General features: G+C 34.9%; 2 protein-coding genes across 2 annotated transcripts in view; both read right to left on the bottom strand.

Moving 5' to 3' along the window:
* Positions 1-851: 851 nt before the first annotated feature.
* On the bottom strand, positions 852-8,558 carry LOC113226444 (ankyrin repeat domain-containing protein SOWAHC-like). The gene is made up of 7 exons (XM_026459063.1): positions 8,474-8,558; positions 7,962-7,967; positions 7,259-7,331; positions 6,706-6,798; positions 2,922-3,118; positions 2,457-2,570; positions 852-1,412 (listed from the first exon to the last, which is right to left on the bottom strand). The coding sequence occupies exons 1-7, from the start codon at positions 8,555-8,557 to the stop codon at positions 1,311-1,313; spliced, it is 669 nt and encodes a 222-aa protein (XP_026314848.1). The 5' UTR covers position 8,558; the 3' UTR covers positions 852-1,310.
* Positions 8,559-13,016: 4,458 nt separating this feature from the next.
* Positions 13,017-23,916, bottom strand: part of LOC113240636 — a 31,756-nt gene continuing 20,856 nt past the window's right edge. Inside the window, exon 5 of the mRNA XM_026477987.1 lies at positions 13,017-13,073. Within this exon, the coding sequence (XP_026333772.1) occupies positions 13,017-13,073 (57 nt within the window). The remainder of the gene's footprint in view (positions 13,074-23,916) is intronic.

The following is a 23,916-nucleotide window of genomic DNA, read 5'->3' on the forward strand; positions in this document are numbered from 1 at the left end:
GTGTGTGTGGCCATTTAATAAACATGCACACTGTTCTATTATTTACTATGTAAAATGGATTCAAACATAAATTTTTTTTAAATCCTATTTAGTGCCACATCAATATATTAATTTCTATTTGTTTATTATTAAGTAGATTTGGCACATTCTTCATGACATGTAAAGTGTGGGTTATTTGTGATTAATACGATTGTAGTTTGAATATCACGCGGTGATACTTGTTGCTCACGGCAAATTCATATCTGTCAAATTACCTAGTTATCTTGTACAATGTGAAGAAGGCACGTCTGTTATTTCTAGTACAATAAATTAAATTATATTTATAACAGTATAACACTTTAGTCACGATACGAATAAAGAAATTTATTAACTTTCATAAAACAGAAGCTTTTATGCATATAAACCAAGTCAATAAAACTTATCTACTTCAAGTGAGAAACTGGCATCCATACTAGCTAGTATGGACCCTAGTTTCTCAGCACAGGGGGAACTCCCCCCCCGCTACAATGTTTATTTTTGTATATGACAATAAATTCAATCACACAAGTACGTATAATGAAAGTACGCCGAGTGTGTCTATGTGTCTGTGTGCGTACGTGCCCGTCCGTGAGTGGGCGCGGATTAATGTGCATGAAAAGGAATGAATATGTGTGACCTATATAATAATTATTTACGTGTGTACACTTCAATAGCTTACAATTAATTTGTAACATTTTGAGTGATATTTTATATTTTTTAACTTAAAATTTTATATTATTTAAATACTATAAAAATACTGATATACAATATACACAAATACGTTTTAATGCAATAATGGTCTCGTACATAAATAATTAGTATTAGAATGGTTGTAAAAGTAATTGTTTTGAATAAAAATTTGGATGTTGTTATAACATTATATTTTATAGTGACTAATCGAAGTAATGCCAAAATATCTGTGATGATTTAAAAAGTTATTTTTGTCCTTAACATTTAATTTGCAAAATAATAGTATATTGCAGATATTTATTATTTATAAAGGAAATACATCTATTGAAAATTTAAGTTTTTACATACATTCGTTATGATTATAGACTGTGATGTAATAAAATAATGTCAAATGTTACCTAAGGAAACTGCATTTGAACAGGGATATCAGTATGGCTAGCGTGAGTAAAGCGCGACATTTTATATAGCTCTTGCGCAAGTCGCTACTTGCCGTGCTAACCCTACCGTAAGATTGTTGATTAGCAAATAGAACTGCGTTCCGTGTCAATAGGACCTAGTGAACCTGTGAAATTCCATAAAGAGGAAATGCGTTTATCGAAAGTCTATGTGCACGAGGCACGTTGTTGTTTCCACGCAGCATGAAATCCAGCTGCTGAATCTGAATCCGAATCGCCCTCCGCGTTTGTGCCGATTTGTGCTCGGGGCTGTAAAAATAGATAGAAAAATAGATTTATATTACACAGTAGGCTCGAAAAGAATATACGTATTTTCTTGTTTTACCTATTTCGTCAATGAAATAAGATTTTTTTTAATGATAGCATGTGACGGAACGAACAAGTCGTGTCCATAGCAGTTCAGCTGCAGTCGATTGAAACGGTACTTGTAACATTTTTCAAAAAATTTGTAACGTTTACTGCGATCACTATTCTTATTTTTTCATAAGTGGATAGGGTATGAAGTTACAAGAAAAGTAGATATATTTAATTTCATTTTTTTTAAACATTATTTTCTCGGTTTTGAGTTTTGTCACAAGCGCCCTTTCAACTAACGGCGGCAGAGTTGCAGTGCTACCCAGAGCTTTAAATCGCAAAAGTCTGAGAGTTACTGCGAATGCGCCCGTCACCCCGACACATAAACTGACAAGTCCCATATGCCTTTCATACGAGTATATATTATTATATATTATTTATTTACATTAGCTTTACGCTGGGGGACCAAAATTTACAGATCGGCAATGTATAAATAACGCATTTCCAATTAAGCCCAAATGAAGTGTTCATTGTGTGTAGAGATAATGACCTACCAGTCAAGTGATATAGGAAATGAAACTATTTTTCCGGATTTAAATCGCGTATATTTGTTTTTTCAAACAAACCGACCATGACCGTGTCAAACGTGACCATGGGACCTGTAAAGGGCCCGAAACGTCGGTTTGTTTGAAAAAACAAATATACGCGATTTAAATCCGGAAAAATACTTTCATTTCCTATGAGTAACAATCGCGAAAACTTCTGAACTCAAGTGATATAGACAGTGTGAACATCTAAGCAGTCATTTTAGCTGAAGACTGAAGTTTTTAGAATAATTTTAATTTCCATCAAAAGCACATCTTAAAGTCAATAAGGTTAACTTATATTAAATTGTTTGGAATGCGTACGTGGCATGGTGGCCTTAATGTGGGAATGTGTGGAAAACGAAATTGTGAACTATAAAGCGATCATCACACTCGCTAAACATAAATAGTTCACCTGGTCGGGTGTAGATGGCGTACTGCGGCTATGCGCCGCTATCCCTTTGCGTCCGCTTGCGCCTCGCCGCTTCACCTTGCCGCTCATAGGTGGCGGCATCGGTTTGTCATTTTTCTAAAAAATAATCGAATATCTAAAATTTAATATTCATAGTTTATTATAAAAAATATACGAATAGTTTAATGGAATCTTATTAAATGAGAATAGATTATATCAATTGTATCTTCTAATTCGGTTCCAAAATACCAAAAACTTTAGTTAAAATGGAATAAATTAATATAATTGAAGTGCACTGTGTGGGGAATGTGTAATGGAGTGAGCAAATACTCACAAATACATATGGTCAATGCACCACATAAAAAACAATAACAGAAAATGTATACACAAAACTTCTTAACATTTGCCATTGAAAAGTGATTCTTAGTCTGTCACACGCGTTTATATATTTCATGTAACCGTGTGTACCTGTATATTATCAGCCGACCCCCAACTCTTGTGAAGCTGGTCGCTGTCGTCGGATTTCCTGTCCATGTCTTTGTCTCTCGATTTGGGTATGTACGCCGAAGACCTGGTGGCTCCCACTCCAAGAAAATTACTGAACACCTCGGTAGTCTTCTTCACCCTCACGTTTAACGATCCGATTCGTAGAAAACTTTCTTTCTCTGAAAAGATTTTGCATTTTATAATTAAAGTTGAATTTGTGAAGAGGTAACTTTAGATATTTAGCAGGGTTTGAAGTGATGACGATCAATTATCAAGATCTTTGATAATTATCACGATTATATGTTCGATAATTATCTTCGTCTTTGTTAAATTAATTGGAACTATAAAACGCCACCGCTTGCAATATCGTGTCATGTGTTTGTATCAGAAACGTATCCAAACTTGTCAAATGTATATCTCACAAGAAAATAACAAACAATCGTTTTCCAAAAGGTTTTCTTCATGTTTATTCAGTTTTCTTGATATTTGAAATTTTTAGTAAAAAATTACAAGAATAGATAATTATTGGATATATGTATGTCGGATAATTATTAGATAATTATCGTTATATATGAAAGAAAATAAATATCTTTATAATGTAGAATCCTGATATTTAGGCCTAATGCGAGCTACACACGATCAGTCGGCAGGACGAACTTAAAATTGCTTCGGACAAATCCTGTGTAGCATAAAAGAACAATACTCATTTAGAATTCTCAAATTTTGTAGTCGCGACCGGTTGAAAATTTATATTCATCTTAAAATATGTTATAAAATAACATTAGTTTCATTCGTAAAACTTAGAATTAAGTTGGAGATAATATTTTTTTTAAATGCGATAGCACGACTTAAATTTTGACATTTTATTTTATGATTCGTTCACGACAATGATCTTATACAGGGTATAAATTTGAGACGAGGCAGCAAGGCCAGCTACCTTAATCGTTGTAATTACAGGAAAACGGTTCTAGAAGACTATCCATGAATTTTGAAGATATTTTGATTGGCATTCACAGATTTTGAGAAAATAGTACAGTCAGCAAGATAAAAGGCGATTTTTACAAAACTTTTTGTTTATGCCATTCGATCCGGTCTCTGGTAAGGATCAATAGTCTCTATGGGACCAACTGAGGTAAGAATACTCGAAATGTCAGAAATCGGAAAACTTTTTACCACATATTTTGTAGGGACATATTTGGTAATCAGTTATTCTAGGTAGTTATTCCGCAAGTAGCGGCTGAAATTCTACTCGGATGGATTCCATTGAAAATTGTTGCAAGTGCGTCTTTCAATTCTAGAACACTGTTGTATTTATTTTTATTAATTTAATTTTTTACATAGCCCTAAAGAAAAAAATCAAGGGCGTCAGATCAGGACTGCGCGGTGGCCATTTGACAGGACCATGCGTTCCAATCCATTCGTTTCCACACTTGAGAACATTTTGATTAAAAATCGTCTTAAAAGTGACAATTCTCTATTAGCAAAACAAAACAAAGTTGTTTCAAATTTAAAAAAACTGATATGATTATAATTTGGTTTTACTTAAGTGTATTTGTAGAGTAATGGCCAGTTTCGTTTCTAACAAAAACTTTTCATATAAAAAGTGTGGTAAAAGGTTTTTGCGTTCTGACATTTCAAGTACTCTTACCTCAGTTGGACCCATAGAGACTATTGATCCTCACCAGAGACCGGGTCGAATGGCATAAAAAAAGTTTTGTAAAATTGCCTTTTTTCTTGTTGACTGTACTATTTTTTCAAAATCTGTGAATGCCAATCAAAATATCTTCAAAATTCATGGATAGTCTTCTAGAACCGTATTCCTGTAACTACAACGATTAAGGTAGCTGGCCTTGCTGCCCCGTCTCTAATTTACACCCTGTATACAATAAAATTGGTTAAAGAGTACACTTTCCATGATTTATTTCTCCTTGAGAAAATTATGAACGAAAATGATAATAGTTGTGACACTGACGAATCTTTCTTAACTTGAATATGACTCTCAACGTTAAATTTGTCAGAAAAATGACGAAAACCACTGTCTAAATGTTGGAGAAATCATGTCAAGCGCAAACGAGACTAAAGAATAAAATTACGAGTGAATGTCACAATCTAAGTACAAGAAAGAGAACAAAGTATCTTCCGCAGAATTCTTTAACATAGATAACAAATTTTGAGTCGGACAGAAGCAAAAATATTTTCGCTTTCGAACAGACCGCCAACGCACAACGTCATTTTCGCTCCTGTTACATATACATACCTAAAAGCTTTTTGTGATCGGCTTAATGCGATTCCGCCTTAGCAAGTGTGGTGACACCCTTAGCTGTACTCTACATACGATAGCTGCAGTTTACAATACTCATTTAATCAAATTACTCATCACTTTTAAGGCTCGTTGGTATAGTATAGTATATTTCATTATTGGTATTTAAGCCATACAAAAATAAGTTACAATAACTTTTTTGTTTCTTGTTTTTTAGTTGTTATGATAATGTTGTTACCATAGGCAATGTGGAAGTACCTATTAATTTGAAGGCCAGTAAACTACTTGTCTTAGAAAGAAGACTAAAGGCGTTACAACCATTGGAACGAATACTGTACAATCGAAACCCATGAAAAATCTGTGCGTAGTATCTACTCACTAAAAGTGCATATTGGTCAGTAAGAAAACACAAAGTAGCAGTTGTTCACCCTTAATAACTATAGTCGTGGTAAAAATAATGCTTCTATAGTCGTGCGTCCAATGAATCCACGCATTTTAGAATGGTGATTAAATAAAAGTATGGTATATTTGTAACTTTTATGTATAGTGTTGTATAAAATTAACGGTAGGAATGTAGGAATACATATATCAATATCTATTTATATCCGTCGTAATATTCTTATTCTAAAATGAGGTCAACTACAAACAATCAATAAAAATTTAGACAAATGTCAAAATTAATAAAACAAAACTTTTTCTTACGTTTGAAAACATATTGTTTTCAAAAATTAAATTAAATTAAATGCTGACATTGTGCAATTTAACCTAATTATAAACATGAATTGCACAGTTTTTACATATGCTATGTAAATAGGTAGGTCATGTAAGATTATTGCAACTTTATTTTCCTTAGGATTTTCGCTATCAGATATTTCAGAACGTTTTATGATCACTAATTCTGACAAATTCCTAGTCATTATCTGGAAACTCTTTGTCAGAATTTGAAGTTACAGTATTGCGTGTAGATATGGAATTTTCGCCGATTTCTCACTCAGCGCCGTCTAAATCAGCGTTCAACCATTACTCTCAAAATCCGTATCCATTGGACCCATATGTAAGCCATTACTTACGTTTGGAGTAGCGAGCAAACACGTCCATATCACAGTGCGCGCCTCGGCGTGCCAACGGAAGGTACTGAGAAATGGAAAGAGCTGCGTCGCCTGCAGCGATTCCTACGCGACTTTAAAGAACGTACTTGGGTCCATTGGACCCACGACTATAGCTAAGGGTTAAAACAAAGAGATGAATAAATAGGCAACTTGAGAAAAATTCCATGTATAAAATTTTCCCGCACAGCTGTTTCTTACTTGTCATCGAAAACAAGGCATGCGGAGTTATTCGTATGGTCGGTGGAGTAGTCACTGCCCTTCGAAATTCTAGCGAGTCCGTCTCTGTAACATTAACTTGAACTAAAAAAAGTGCTCTTTTGGGAAATAATTTGAAAAATTACGCTCGTGTTGTTTTCGTATACTGTTGTTTTTTTATGTAGGTAAGTTTGTATATTACTTCGATATGATCCGAGAGAGAGTGCTGTATCCATCTGCACCAGGTATTGACTCGGCTTTTTGCCAGACCAGTCTCTTATATTTGAGTCCGCATCTGTAACGCAAATAATACGTATGCATAAAGTCTAATAAATAGTTATCACATAAAATTAGAAAAACAAAAACGAATAAATAGTTGTTATTTTATGAAATATAGGTTGAACGAATGTTACACTAGCGCTATTTGCGGCAAATATTGGAACTAACAGATATGACGTCGTTCATACAAACTTCCACCAGTGATCATTGTAGTACGAGTACCTCACGGGAGATGGCTCTACACTTTGCGTTCTAAGATTACCAAGAGCACTGGTGTAGTACGTCGCTTTAGACCTTTTATTAACAAACTTTCACAACACGCCGCGGTTTAATTTGACATTATTAAACTGTGGTACTTGTATGAAGCGCTGCCACATCCATATAGATGCGGTAACGTTAAATATGATCTTTAACGAAAGTTGACAAAGTATGTTTCTAAATTATTAATTACTATTTCATAGACATAAAACACTTACCATACACTTCTACTAATAGCCTGAAAACATTTTCGTGCCGAAACTGCATGGCAATATGCAATGGTGTATATCCCTGAAGAAAAAAATGTTAAGTGAATCAATATTGCTTTCAAAAAAGGAAAATAATTTCGAGTTAAACAGGTTACTTTTTGAGATTATGATATTTCAAAAAATACTACGATCCGAATAGAGATGGGGCTTGTACGTTACGCATCTGCTTCCATTTTGCTTCTTATTGGTCCCGCTCGCGATTCAAATATTTAGTATATTGAATATTGTCCCCGATAGATATTAAACTCTGGAATACCTTGTATAATCTCAGATACGGGCAAGGCAGCAACAGATGTACAGTTGAATATAAAATAGGCTTGGTTGGTAAATTTATTGTTAAATATAGAGAAATAAAATTGAGACTAACGTCAAGGTGCACAAGTTTCAGCATAATAAAATCGTACTTTCAAGAAAGTGTCTTTACTACGTGTCTTTCAAAAAGTACATAAATGTACTACACGAACAAGGAATGGGCCTTTAAAGTACCCTCCACGCTTTTCAAAGATACTGCATAAAATACAATGCCCATAAAATATCTATAACTTTATCAGTAGGGAAGGTCATTAAAGAGTTTAGTGGTACGCAGATAAATTTACCACGGCGTCCCTCGAATCCACAAGTAGTTGAGCAATAAAACGCTCTTCCAACTTACCCCATTCTGCTTCCATCGCCATGGACGCACAGCACCATCCCCACATGAAAAAGAGCGTAATGACGGTTTAACGATACCGTAAAACCCGGAGTGAGTAAATTTGATTGAACCGAACTTAAAAGCTTCTAGGTAAGGAGACAACACTAAATTAAACGATTGCGAAGTCGCAGATGTAAACAGATCATTAAACCAGGACCCATTTAAAGGCAATCGCAATGGTGGATATTGCCGCGTCATTTTGTCTCGAACTATGTATTTCTTAACGTGTCCGTGCGTCTTCGGCGGGGCCAAATATGGTATCCAAATTGCACGCTGAACAGTTTAACGTTTAAACGAATTCTTCGGACACATGCACGTTGGAATTTCGACTTCTTTGAGGTATTGGAGATTTTTTGTCAGCCACCACTTTGCGGCCATATACAAGTATTGTGAATGTATAAAGTATTTCCATGGAACTAAAATATTTGTAATAACTTCAAAAATGTTCTATAATGAGCTAGTAATATACAAACCGAACGTTCGTTGACCAAAGTACGGGAGACACCGGCCAGCAGTTTAGCTAAATTTTCATCACCGCGTTTACAAGCCCAGTGCATCGCCGTCTGAAAACCGTTGATTGAATTTACCAACCCGGCCAACATGATTACGTTAACAATAAAGGACGTCCGTACGCTCTATAGAAAACAATAATATTGTGAGAAGATTTATAATATGCTAAGTCAAAAAATCATGCATTATGATTTAAATCTCCAAGCCTCGAAATCGATAGCAGATTATTATTAAACTAAATATTCAGAACCTAAGTCAAAAACACGATTTCATCACGAAAAGAGTTTAGTAGGTCGAGAAACAAATTACTTGATTGCCAGCCTTTTATTTTTATATATGTAAAACACTTTGATGGACAATATAATGCCGAAATTATAGCTCTTTATAATCGGAACGTATTAGGATGATTTGCATCCAGATTAAAGATTATATTTTGTTCAAGGTAGGTGTTATTAGCATAGTTATAGGAATTAGCTTGCTATCATCTTTGGTCATTTTAATTTTTAAAACGTTATGGTAAGTAAAGCATAATTTAAAAGAACCGGTGTTTAGATAAAGGTTAACTTTAACAGCTATACTTACAAGTATATGGGAATAAAAATATTTTTTGTTCGATTACCGCATTTAATGCTTGAGAATAGGTTGAGATGTGGTTACTAAATGATAGATGATTTTGTAGTAATTTGACAAAGCATAGCTCCCGAATCAGACTACAACGATAGACCGTCACTTATTATTTACACTCTAAGCGATATCAACGAGGCAAAATATCCCGACCTTTATAAGCAGGTAATAGGAGATACAACAATTCGATTGGTATCCTAAGAATAGTCGTTTACCGTAAAAGATTCAATAAAAGAATCTTAAGTGGCGTGCATTACAAATAAAAGGAAGAACTGATCTATATGGCCGGAATGGAGCATTAAATTCTGCGTATAAATTGGAACGCTAAGGCTTTAGTCAGCGGTTAATTCTTCGGAATATATATTACTTTATTCGAGGGTACGATTTAGGTACGTAGCAATCGGCGTATGTACAAGATGTAGGCGTGATCGTCGCTGATTCAGTGGGGTAGTTAGTGGCGGGCGGTCCTAGGTTCGACGTCGCCCGGAGAAATATTGGCCCCAGGGGAAGCGCTGTTAATTTGCAGCGCACATTGGGTACTGGCACGATTTTCCACGTATCTACCTACGCGTTGGCGCGAACGACGTAAATATTTGTGGAGGCACTTTCCCCCCTGTATCGGCATAACCATTCCGTATTTGAAATTCGGCACGTCGAAAATTCTCTTCTATTGTTGTGAAAAATTCACTCGCATAAAAATCCCATTATATGAGATTAAACAAATAGCTGTTTCGATAATAATTGTTACAACAACGAAGACGTAAAGATAAGAGCTCTAGATTTATGAACGGGCACTTAGTTAACGACCTCAGACATTCACTAATTAGGGTAGACGAGATCCCTTCGTTATGGTCCGTGTAGCTAAGAGATAGAGTTTATTTAGCATTAAATAAGTATACTTACATACTGTAGGGTGGTCGTCGTGATCCCATTGTTGAACATCGGACAGAGCATTTGTAAAAAGAAGAAAATATTAATTTTATAAGAAATAAGTTCTAAAAAAACAGTCTTATTAAAACAGTTTCCGGGTCAGACGGGTACCGAATTTACAAATTTATTGTTGGCTAAGCTAATAAATTTAAAACCGGATTACGTGGTCCCTGCACAAAGCAAAGCTTTATAATTTGCCTGATATAAATCTCTTGTCTTTTTCAAACGACTGACATTATCAAAGACGAATTTGGTAGGTACAATACGAACATCGTAGTTCTTTTTAAGCTGTTAAAAACATTGTGAAAATATCTCACAAATAATTGTATACGTAGTAAAATATAATAATACATTTCAAGCTCATGATGAAAGTATTAAATTTTATTTTTTATAATTTTTGTTATATGTTTTTGACACTTGATGGTGTCGCGTGCTTTTTTATTATTTTTATATTTATCAGTCATATTTAAAATTATTTATCTATATTATCTATATTTCATTATTTTTAAAAGGGTAGCGCTATTTTTTGACTCGTAAAATTAGATTTAAGAACACAGTATAGTCGACATTGTAGGTTTAACGGTGCATTTATACGTTTCTTAGAGGTCAATAAAATTATCAAACTTCCGTCCACTTTGAAGTGTAAATTGTTACAGGCCATTTTATTTTTAACGTTTAAAAAGCAATGTTGTGTTCTGTGACCGGACGAAGAATCCATTCAAGACGTGTTATGTTACCCCGAAACTGCAACGAGCTGTGACAATTTCACTCTTTAACGCCAACTTACACTTAGAACAGAAGTTTTTTTTTACAAAATAAAAGACATATCTTTGCAATAGTTTTAAATTTTTAACTATCTACAGCTATCTACGTTATTAGTTGATAGATTAACAAGAATTGGAAAGGATGTGGGTTATATTTTTCTGTATCTAATGGAATAATAAACATGTTTGACGTAATTCCACTTATGCCATTCTTCCGTGTGGGCTGCGATTTTTTTTCTGTAATGCTTATATTAATTCGATATAAAATGTTCAATGAAGTGAAACTATTTTTTCGGATCTAAATAGAGTATATTTGTTTTTACAAACAAACCGACGTGTCATGGTCACAGCTGACTGAGTCCCAATTCTATGTATCAATCGCGAAAACCTTTAACTTTTCTTAGAACTAGGTATGTTCAAGTATGTAAATTTTTGTCAGTACGTTGTTGATACGCCTCTATGGAAAAGCAGTTGGCGTCAACTACACAGAAAGCACTTGAAAGTTGCACTATAACCTTTTTGAGGTTGTACAACGCGTAAGTAAAAGAATAGGTAATAAGGTAAGTCTTGTATATGAGATTTCCAATTCATGGTAGAGTCTAATTCAATACCGAGTAGGGTAGCTGTAGTTTCTGCTTTTAATTCCGTTGTTTTACTCGTATATTTGTAAAGCCCGCAGTTTGTTTTTTGAGATCCATATAGCGAAACGGGGTACCCCACACGATCATATTCTGATAATTAATTTTACTGTTAACGCTCTTACTGCCTGAACTGCATGAAAGGGTTAAGAAGTTTCACGAGAAAATTTGTAAACATTTTGCTCTATTGTTTTCGTCAATGACGCAATTTACAATTTGTAGCATTGATGTGCAAGCTCAGAACCATGTCTCCTTGCGAGTTACATCCGCTAGCACGTCATATTGATTGCTTTTGCGTGTACGTCAATTAGGATCCGCGGAACGATGTGTCTTCAACAGGACTAATTATCGTCTTGTCAACTTGTCTGCATATAGGTAGACTTACTTAACTTGACAGCGACATTGATGACGTGATTATTATTCTAATCCTATGATGTCGCTGACCATGTATTGTGTAAAATAATGTCGATACTTTTATTATGAGCTCCTTGTGTGTAGCGACTGTGAAGGACATTTGTATTGAAAATTTTATTTGCTCCTGTAACGGAGCTCTGTGTAAAAAAATTAAAAATTGACAAATACTTGCCGCCGTCTCGAGCGCCAATTAACATTGTAAATTCAAGGTAGGGGATGTCGTAGCAAAATGAAAAAAGAGATGATAGAAATTTTACGGGAGATTTTATCCTATGTTTAAAACGCTGTCTGATATACTATTTGTATGGAAAGTCGGATCTTTTTGCAAAATACATTCAAGTTCTACTCTTATATTTATATATATGTATATTCTATATATGTATATTGAAAACAGCTGTGGTTTGACTTACCGCCTCTCAAGCAGAGGCCATGGGTTCCAATCCGGATTCGCACTTGTGACTTTTCAGAATTTATGTGCGAAATTTAATTTGAAATTTTATATGAGATCTTTGGTGGAGGAAAACATTGTGAAACCTACACGCGGAAGAAAGTTCACAACCCTCGAAAAACGCGTGAAGTCCCCAATCCGCATTAAACCAGCGTGGCGGACTAAGGCCAAAAATCTCGCCCGAGAGTTCCTCTCGGAGACCCGTGCCCGGCAGTGGGACATGTAAATGGCAACCCATTTACACGTACTTTCCTATGTCTACTATAGAAATATTATCATTATTCACACAATGTCAACGTAATTTGCGAATAGGTCATTATAATATATCTATAATAAAAATCATCCTATGAAATATTTGCACTTTGTTTAAAACCTGTAGAAGTTAACGAGTTTTCAACTATTGACAGGGAAATCAAAGTTACATAATTATTATTCATTAACATCGCTATTGTCTTTGAAATTAAAAGTATATAAACAAATATTACTTACACCCTGATTATTCCCGAACAGATGACCAGAAACAGCAAATCGGACCGGAAAAAAACAAAGAATTGTAAAAAGCAATTAACACTAACATTATATTGTTGTGAAGTCGTGTCAAGTTCAGCATTCCATTCCGAATACTGGTTGTCGTACTTGATAGCAATTTAAAACAAACGTACATTTATGTTCACAGCTAGTCGTTATTTCAAGCTGTTAGCGTGGATGTCCTATGCGGTACTGCGGCACTTACCGTAAAAGGATCCTGAAACAAAAGAAGCCACTTGTTAGTCGAATTAATTTTATTTTACAACAGTAAAATCTAAACTTCTACCAAAAGCCTGAACGCAATATGAATATTGCTAAAATTACTTTACGTGGCACATAAATACACATAGCACCATTAACGGCCCTCGCGCCGGGAAAGGCGTTAAACCAAAATGCCTAATAGCTTGGCTAATATTAAAATTATAGTAAATTGCCCAATGTGAATTTGGTTTCTGCAAAGCGTATTTGGCAAATTTGCAAAGGATGGACATATGAATAAAATACGAAGTTTGTTTATAACTAAATAATTAGTATAGAGTAACAAATTATGAATCGATGTTCCGCTCTCACGGTTCCACAAAAAGCGTAAAAAAGTCGAAATTCTCTAAAGTTTCGGAGTACTACCCATAATGTACGCCTCAGACGCTCTTGTGAGTACCGAATTACCTACTAAATTGTAAAAAACGTAGATAAAAGCGATGCTTGTGCATATTCCCATGATCGGGAGACGGTTCGACGGCGTTTTAATACACCCATAATCGTCGATCGATGGAAGATCATATGAAATATGTAATACCGCTAATAGGTCTCGGTGGGCAGCTTCCTCAGCGGTCGCTCGGCCAATTTCGCCGTTGGTAATAACCTTAATATCCCATCAGTGCTGTGGCCCATGCGTGTACAAAGATGAGGCCGGGTAATAACTGTGCGACCGTACGCCTTGCCCACCTCCGCGACCGATAATTCACATTCAATAAATCTGTTTATTGAAATTACGACTAGGTATATCGAGTTCTTAGGCTTTCGTGATTGTTACATATAATGAGTTCTAAATGATTTTTAAATCGCGTATATTTGTTTTTTCAAATAAACCGACGTTTCGAGCCCTTTACAGGTCCCATGACCGTGTCAACCGTGACCATGGGTCCTGTAAAGGGCACGAAACGTCGGTTTGTTTGAAAAAACAAATATACGCGATTTAAATCCGGAAAAATAGTTTCATTTCCTACGACTAGGTATGCTGTGTTGATATACCTAGAGCAAAATATTCAATTGCGAAACCTTTTTCACCTCTCTTGATATCAATATAATTGATAATTTATAATTATGTACAAAGAACAAACACGAGAGGTGGCTGAAAAGTAATCTACCTATGTATGAAATAAAAGACGACCATGGCTACTTTTTTTCAATGTTAATTATCTGTAAGGGAAATACACTTTTGTTAGAAAGGGATATTAAAGCCTACGACCAAGCATACGGCGTATTTTATACACGCCGACAACGCGCATTTCACCAACGCGCGTTTACGGCGCTGTAAATGCGCGTCATCTGTAGCACAATAGGGCGCAACTTGTACGAGAGCGACATAAAACGCTAGATACTGCTATACTCCCAGCAACATCTCGCGTTTCTATAGTCGCGGGCTATCGTGCTAACCCTACTGCGCGTATACGCGCCGAGGACGCGCTGTAGTGAATCGATTCAAACGCGCGCAAACATCGCGTTGCAAGCAAGAAGTTTATATACTCCACTGGAGTTTACACTTAGAATTTCATGTAAGTGCTTCATTTCTAAAAACTAACGGAAATTAACAAACAAAACTAAAATTCAAACTATCTTTTAGCAAAATGCGCGATACCTACGTACCTACGCGCGAGTACAGCACATCTGCGGCGCGTATATGTAAAACACGCCGTGTGCATAGGGTCTTAGTGTGAAAAAAAGTATTGATAATTTTTAACATTTTCCCAAGTACATAGATACCGTCGCATTTTTCCAACATGTCCATGTAAAGCGAAACGTGATAAACAAGTATAGCTCTAACTTGACAAAAAAAATTTACTGACTAAAAAATTTGCCAGTATTATGTTGAAATTGAAAATAGTCAAAAGAGATTACTTATTAACCGCTTCACGTAAGCAGATTTGATTTCAAACCTATCTAAACAACACCCGCACACACACACTCATATGGCCTCGATTCGGATTTTGTTTCGCTTGTTAATAAATTCCTGACAAGCAAGGACTCTTTATCTCAATCACAAAATGCTACAACATTAAATAATTAGTCGACAAGTGTCAATTCAGAAAAATGTAGATGACACACGAGTGATATCCTCACATGTGTATGAGGACTGTTGTGAATGAGGATTTCTAAAATAAGAGGTAATTTATTATGGAAAGCACTGCGGCTGTGGTGACGCAAATATTCGTCGACAGTTATTAAGCGGCAGAACACTGCAACAGGACCAGCATAGAGATACGATACCTACGGCACTTTACGTATACGTATATTGATTTATTGTTGCGTAATACAGGGAGTACTTATAGTAGGGATAATATAATATAATAATTACAAAGGTATTTATATCGTTCTCTTAACTTATAAAGGTATTACTTATTTATTATAAGTTAAGTGAACGATATAACTACTTTATTTAAGCTTATAATGTATGCTATTAGCTTGTATCTGTCCAGGTAAATATTATTTAGATTAGATTAAAAACTCAAAACTATCAAAGATTTAGAAAACCTCGAAGAAATTGTTTTTCATTATGAAATTTGAGGTTTTTAAGGTCCACCGTGTATGGAACGTCTAATTGAAATGGATGAAATTGGTATATAAGATATTGATTTAGTTTATTCCAAATGTCGTTATTTTGAATATTGTAGATAATAGTGGTCACCCTGTAAATATGTACACTCTTTCGAAACTTAACTCGAAACATCAGTATAAATTACAACCAAAACAATTCATTACTCTTATTAGGTTTCCAGTTCTCCCTTCATCGCTTCAAAAGACGAAAACACAATTTAACAACATTCTTCACAGGAAACTAACGCTATTCAATTTATCTTTAATCGATAATTCAAAATAAACATAACACGAATTAAGATACAGCAACTATTTACAAAACATAAGCCGTTTTTAAGGAACCATTCATTAACAGTCATAAAACTTATAGCAGTTTTAATTGTGCACTAAAAGGCTTAAAATTCCAAAGTATCCATAATGAGTATATTGCTCATATTATATATACATAATTAAAGTCATTTCCGAAATAAGTTTTTGGTAAATATTATGAATTTAATTGCGTGTCTGTTCGCTAACAGGCACGGGTGCAGGCCGAGGATGTGTCGTTAATAGAGCGTTGTCTCTTCATTTTGTTTGAACGTTCACTGACTCTGTTATTTTGGAGCGACTAATAAATTGCGTGATGACAGGTGTCAGCTGCTCCACCGCCTCTGCACTCTTGCGTCGATGTCTCATTCCTCACGTTCTACTCCTGAATTCTCTTATTTTATCAACGCTCCGTTCAATTTTCGTTCCCTCGTCATTCTATTTGTTTGCATTCACATTATCGTGTTAGTCGTGTAGATCCTTTTTTATGAAATGTTACTTGCTCGAATGTGTTTATTGGTCTTGTCCGGGCAATTAATTAATCAAATTTTTTTACACAGAAATATTTGTGAGTATTAAAAATTAAATAGCTTCATCAAGCCAGTTTATAAAAAAGAGATGGCACGTACAAGATAGGCCACCTCACAATGCTGATGACTGTAGGTACCTAAGCACATTACTGTCAGTGTAACGCAAGTTTAAACAATGTAGCCGCACTGTCTATTATTAGATTTAAGGTGAATTTCAAAACACTTTGTATAAAGAATCTGATTGAACATAACTGTATGTGGAAACATTATAACCATTACTGCTCTTCGATTGACAATCAAATCGTTTGTATACTTTGAATAAAACACCAGAGATAGAAATTCTTAAAAAACTATATATAATTACATAGATTTTTTTAAACAAACCAAACAAAGAAAGCTTAATGTCATATAAATCAAAAGACATATGTGTTTCTTTTTACTATCGTTAATTACAGAAGGGCGTATATAAATAAAGAAGGCGCACCCATTGAGGCGGCCAAGCGGCCTGGCGGGCCATGCGAGGCGAGCACCGCGGCGCGCCGTGTCGCGACAAGCAAATGCACTTATCTCACCGGGATGTGAAAAACTGTTCTCAAGTGACTGTCGTCGGTTAGTGCGCCAACACAATGCGTCCGACTAAGCCCCGAGTCAATGCTCCAGAGGTTACGTTTGAACAGGATTTGGAGACCACAATAAAAAACAAAGTTACAGATCAGAATGGGCTCAACGAGGAAACAATAAGTAACTTAACTCATGTTTATTTTATTCCATTGTATTCTTTTCCGCGCCACGTCTGTTCACAGTTAACACTGCACAGATTTATCAATGAGCAGCATTTTAATATGTAAGAGACTAGGGGCTTCGGTGCACATGTAAAATGGTTCATTAGCAGTAATTAACTGAACGTCAATATATTATGATGGCACAGTTGAACCATCGTAAACCCGTCATCATCCCCGTGGCAAAAATAAACAGAAGTCTTTGAAGCATTATCGATACAAATAAATTGTCCGACCCAGAATGAATATCAATAAATTGAAACTGTGACTTGTAAAATAAAAACATATCATCGATTATTGTAAACAGCTGGCGGGCATTTATGCAAAATTACTTGGGCTTCATTGGGCCAATTCAACAGCGGTAGCGAAAACAACTTAAGTTAATTGAAACTTATTCGGTAGTGTTAGGGAATTGTTACTAATAGTGTGGCCATAGATGGGTAGGTTTTTAGAAGAGGCCATCGTTTATAGTATATAATTTGTGTGCGTTTGAAAGAATAAAATTATTCTGATTTCGTTGTTCGGCTTAATATGAGGTTACAACGCTTATAACAAGTTATTACAAGATTAGGCGACTTCCTTTATACTTAGTAAATTATATAAATTCCAAAGTTTCGCCTGACAAGGCCTTATTAAATTCTTGCAGAGAACTTAATTTACGTTGGCAGCTACATCATTAATCTCGTACCAGTACACATAATACTAATTCTTTGAGGAAAAAAATAGAACCGAGAGGTTTACTAAAATGTGCTTGGGAATTATTTCACTTAACATCGTCGGCCATCATTTAAAATTGTGGAAAAGCTTGTATATTTCACATTAAAAATAAATACTGACAAAACAAATACTTCAAACAGCAAAACATAGTTATACGCGGTGAAATTAAATTAACTAGGCAGACTTTACGGAAACAGCGCTCATTCATTGAACTGAATGAAGGTGTCTAGTAATATCTGCGGCGACAGAGGTCGCCACTTAGGCAAGCGGGGTTGAGTTAATTAACTGTCAAATACTAAAGCAAATCTTGCTTTCAAATGATTTTGAATGTTGGTTTATGATTTTTAATGTTTTTTGTGCATGAATGATCATGGTCACAGCGGATTTGAAAAAATCTGCATTATGAAGTAAGGGATTGCTGGACGAGTATGAGTTACGTCGTATTAATACGAGTAAAATAATGCGTGTTCACGCCGAGGCATACATAGTGCTTTTTTCAAAAATTGTGATGAAATAATAAAAGACTAAACAAAGGAAGACGTATAATAGGAAATTTGTTTAAAGATAATGTTATTATTGGTTCAGGCACATCAATAGTAGTATGCTGAACTTCTGGTCGTAGTAATCGTATCGTAGTGATTAGTAATTAGTAATCGGTACAATCGGTCTACTTCCCCGATCGGTCCACTTTCGCTATTAGTCTACTTTCCCGATCGGTCAACTTCCGCTATTAGTCTATTTTCCTGATCGGTCCACTTTCCCGATAGGTCTACTTTCCCGATAGGTCTACTTTCCCGAGAGGTCTACTTTCTCGGTAGGTCCTACTTTAATAATGCGTCTATCCAACAACAGAACAAATGTGAATAAAGAGACTTTGACTTAACGTTAACTAGTCATTAAATTAAATTAATTTTAATGAATATTCTTTATATAAGTAAAAGAAATTTAAGAGACAAAAAACCTGCTCGTGTCTTGAAAGTAATGCAAACAGTTTCAATTCCAGTACTGTAGTATATTTAAAAAAATGTAATAGTAAGTAAAAACAAAAATTAACGATTTTTTACCTTTAAGGAGCAATGGCTCCAAGTAAAACACATATAGTGGATAATGATCCATTTACTTGAAGTATAAGCAAATATAATACACCTATAGTGAAATCTGATGTTTTTGTAGTAATATATAGTTGTAATAGTTAATATGTAAATAATGTAATACAGTAGCAAATACAAAATTTGATGTTTAAGATTTTGTCTTAAAACGTTAGTAAGACGAGGGCTACTCGAATTTATATATTGAATTGACGTGTCGAATAGATTTGATTTTGTGCCCAGTTGTTAAAAGCGCAAGATAAACCTGTGTATATGCTATCTCTATATTACCAAATAGAATAAGAATAATACTTAGTTTATTCAATATCACGATGTGGTTACTACTTTGATATTCATATATTTTTTGTGAAAATTTCCAATGGTTTGTTATTATTATTGATACAAAGGACGAATAAACACAAAGAAAAATTTCTTCGATCCAACTGGAATCGAATCAGTGTCTGTTACCTCACCGTGGGCTACGGTGGTTCGAATTCAGTTGGAAAGAAGGATTTTTTATATTAACTAAGATTTGTATAAAATTATATTACAAAAACGAAATTTATTATTTATAAGGTAAATAATAATGTCGTAGAAGGAAATATAATAAACGACTATCGTCACCGAGGTTACATTATACCTATTGAAAAAAAAATGTGATTGAAATAAACAAGATGTTGTTTGAGGTGATCATGTAACTTGTTTCCTTGTAACATGTTCTGAGCCCACAATGATTGCAGCAACCATTTTAAGTAATAAATATAATCATGTTGTGATTGATTCCATCAAGTATTTTGATAGACTAACTTGATTAAGACGCCGCGCAAACATGTGTCTTGTGTTGGATACAAGCAACCGGCAGCTAGATATTTTTTTCATACAAATTACGGTTGTTGCAACCGCCGACAGTATCCGACTGCCGCAACAGGCGACTGTGTCGATTTCTCAATGGTATGAAAATATTGCATTCGCCTCCAGTTGCCGGGTGTTTGTATGCAACACAAGACACGTTTGCGTGAAGCCTAAAGTCAATGGTTTTCAATGTGCTGTAGTCACAGTGAAATGTTAACTGTTTAGATGTAATGTTCAAAAATAAGATGTACAGGGTTAAGAGCACGTCAAGCTTGATAAGATTGAAATCCAACTCTATGCCCCTGACAATAAGAACGGTCCAAAGTACAAAGTGTCAAGCTTGACGTGCTCTTGACTGTACTAATATATAGTTATAACCGAGTTCTTTGGCAGCTGTCATCGCCGTTAAAAAGTGTTTTTGAATTTTAGAAACACGTATCATTTCTTGTTCAAATTAATATGTATGTATTTAAAATTTTTAGTGAATTGATATTCAATTATTTTTTGTGAAATTACTCCACTAGTTTGTTATAATTATTAATGCAAAGATCGAACACTCAGAAAAAATTCCTTCGATCCGGCCGGAATCTTCCGGAAATTTAAAAATACAGCGAATAGCTACATCTCTCGTCAGGACTGGTAGCTGTAAAGGTACTAACTGGGCGATAAATCTTTCATAGATTTCTCATAGATGGCGCTACGACTAAAAAGTCGTTGAAAAACCAAATACAAAGACACGCCGCAACCACATAGAGAAATTCGTGAGGTCCGCTAGTTCGTTCCGTGGCTTAGTTGGTATAGCATCTGACACGGTAAGCTAGAAGACGTCGGTTCGAATCCGGCCGGATCGAAGGAATTTTTTCCGAGTGTTCGATCTTTGTATTAATAATTATAACAAACTAGTAGAGTAATTTCACGAAAAATATTTGAATATCAATTCAATAAAAAATTAAAATATAGCTTTGTTCGTATTGTAATTTCTTAATGTACAGGTTCAAAACCAAAGCTCATTTCACCATTTAATTTAGTTTGCTGAATTGATTGTTGCATTTAACCCGTCTCTTAGCATCGACGCGTAAATCTTTCTAACGACTGTTTCACAAATAAGAACATTGATGAGTATTGTGGTAGCCTTTATCGAAATGTATAATAGTTCTCATTATACGGGCTGATCCTTGTGAAACTCTGTCCATCCGTTTCCATAGTATTACGTGTTTAGGACAGAGTTAGCCATTTCGTAGTGTGGATATAAAATACTACGTCCAAGTAGAGTGCTAATATCAGATCATCCAATTCCTAATCTTACAAGTGATTTACTAAATACGATTTTTGTTTCTTGGTTATCAAAATCATTTTCTAATTCTATAATAAAAACATGCAAAAACTTTGTTACCCTGCAAAAAGAAATTTCCACGTTGTCATTAAAATACGTACAAATTTTCGAGTTTCTCTTTATTTAAAGACAAAAAGGGAACATTATATTCCAAATCAATAGTAGGTATATTTCAATCAAAATTATACAAAGTCATGACAAAGAACGTAGTAATACTTAGTTTTGCGAGATTTGAGAGCATACGTCATATCACTTTCACCAAGAAGTCCTCAAATATGGTCCTCCGTCATGTGTTCATTGTAGGTACCCTGATAGCAGCGCGATGTTCAAAATGTTGTAAGTTGTAACTACCATATAGGATATATGTTTATGTATTTATGTAGAGTTAAATATTATATACATTCGGAAATGAAATACATCATACTTATTTATACTATCCAGTATCTATATGGTTACGGGCATTAGAATTAGATTTTGAATGGACATGTCAGTCGTCCACCACGATTTCAGCGCTTACCGAGCTATTCAGAACATTCGAATGAAAACTTTCGATTCGGATTCGGATACGATATCGTTAACCAACAACGTTTATGGAGTTAGTCGGCGAATATAGATTATAATAAAAATGAAATCCTTTTATATACATTTTTGAGACTTTAAAGGCCTAGACTTTAAAAATATAGGAATGCATTAGTCTCGCATTAAAATAAATTAATAAAATTTAACAAAATCCAGATTATATTTAAAATGATAAGATATTTTCATATTACCTTCTTGCTTTGTAAACAATAGGACGTTCGGTAACTTTCACTCGTTAATTGTGGTCTGAGTAACGTTTGTAGCTTTTGCCGTTCGAGAAGTACGAGTAATTGTACGAGTGTGACGTCATTTCGGTTCGGTTTCGAATACGACAGTTTGACGTTCGATTCGGTTATTGTGAATAAAAATTAAAAGAAATCGTACGATATCCAATCGGTTGACAACAGAGTTACCGTAAGGTTCTGAATCGATCTGCAGGACTCTATCTCCGGGAATAAAGGCTTTATCGGCGTATGTAGTAACTGCGTAAAAAAAATCAAGGTTGTACTTCAGTGTCATTCTGTGTTTCGTCTTTAATGTTTTTAGGACTTATATTTCATGTGATATTTGGTGCTGAAATACAGTATTTCTGTATATGTAATTTTCTGGAGACTTTTCAACAGGGAATCTTGATTCTATCGTGTAATCAAATCCAGATAGAAATTGAGCGTAATGGATCAAGCGCATGGTATTCATTGTGCGGGTGAAAAATAGCAGTAAAGGGCTTGTGATCTGTGACGACAAATTTTTTTTTGTGTAACAATAATGGAAAAACTTCTTAAGACCCCAGTAGATAGCGGTAGCTTCTTTGTCAATTTGGCTGTAGTTTTTCGATTGGCTTCTGGAGGCAAATGCTGTTTTGGTCTTTCAGAACCGTCCTGTAATACGTCCTAGAAGGTCACATCATCGTCGCCAGTTGTTATATATTTATTTGGAGTTCAATAACATATATATTCAGAAATTAAATACACCATTGTTATTTATACCAGACAGTATGCGTTACGGGCATTAGAATTAGAATTTCAATTTTAATGGACATGTCAGGTATAATTATTTTTTATATACTTGTTGGGCTGCAAGTTTACGATTTTTCTTGAAACTACTGACCGGTGTTATTCCATTGATATTTGTTATTCTGTTAAAATCAAGTTGCAATGGCAGTTGAGTCTCAGTAGATTGCTCTGGAGATAGCAGTGATGGCACTCATTCATTTAATCACTAACGATCGATGTTGCCTTACTACTTGACTAAAGCTACAATGGAAATTACTATGCGTAGCTTAATTTTTATCTCGTTTAATCTGGAATTTAGTATTCATATTAAATTATAAGTAAAACCTTCGAAAGAAACGTCAAATATTTGGTAGACTACGCCTTCGACTCGCTGTTGAAGAGCAGAACATCAACTTGCAATGGCAGTTGAATAGTAGCTCTATAGCTAGCCACTGGCATGCCACTACTCTTAGCTTTTATCAGGATATCAAACACATAAAATCCTGCCATTGACACTCTATCGACACAACTGAAATGATTTAAAACAGAAATCAATGCTTGAAAACCAGAAACGGAACCTTTCTGAAACTTTGTTACATAGATAACTAATAAACGACAATTTTCTTAAGCTAGTGGCTTCGATTCTAAAGATTCGTATTTTGATAAGTTAACACGTTAAAATAATTTTTGGCAGAATAATTCACTGCCAAAGGTTATATCTTCAATAAAGTTGTTTTTCGCATACTAACTCCAGTTTCATTTATGTGGCTCAATTGTCCATGCTTTGTCATTATTTCAACATTTTGTTCAGCCAAAAGCACATCAAGCTGAACTTTGGACCGTTGTTATTGCAAGCGATAAAGAGTTGAACTTAAATCTTAAGTGTCAAGCGTGACGTGATCTTGACCTTGTATTGTGACGGTTACTTCAGTTAGAGTCAACTATTTCTATTTCACCTGTTAGTGCGTTGCCTTTATAATCCTAAGGTTAAAGTCGTGAACGCATTGTACGTGCTTTGTTGTTGTGACGCACACACGTACGACCTATTTTAATTACTTGTATAGTACCAA

This window comes from Hyposmocoma kahamanoa, unplaced genomic scaffold (genome assembly GCF_003589595.1).
Source record: "Hyposmocoma kahamanoa isolate Upper Pololo Valley unplaced genomic scaffold, ASM358959v1 100021, whole genome shotgun sequence".
NCBI classification, from domain to species: Eukaryota; Metazoa; Arthropoda; class Insecta; order Lepidoptera; family Cosmopterigidae; genus Hyposmocoma; species Hyposmocoma kahamanoa.

What these genes read in the sequence shown, in the direction of transcription:
- LOC113226444 (XM_026459063.1), bottom strand. Translation starts at nt 8,557, where the DNA reads ATGCACTGGGCTTGTAAACGCGGTGATGAAAATTTAGCTAAACTGCTG. An exon ending in CTCTCTCGGATCATATCGAA is followed by an intron (nt 3,119 to 6,705) that starts GTAATATACAAA and finishes AAATCTTTTCAG; the next exon opens with AGAAAGAAAGTTTTCTACGA. An exon ending in GGTCGGCTGATAATATACAG is followed by an intron (nt 2,571 to 2,921) that starts GTACACACGGTT and finishes ATTATTTTTTAG; the next exon opens with AAAAATGACAAACCGATGCC.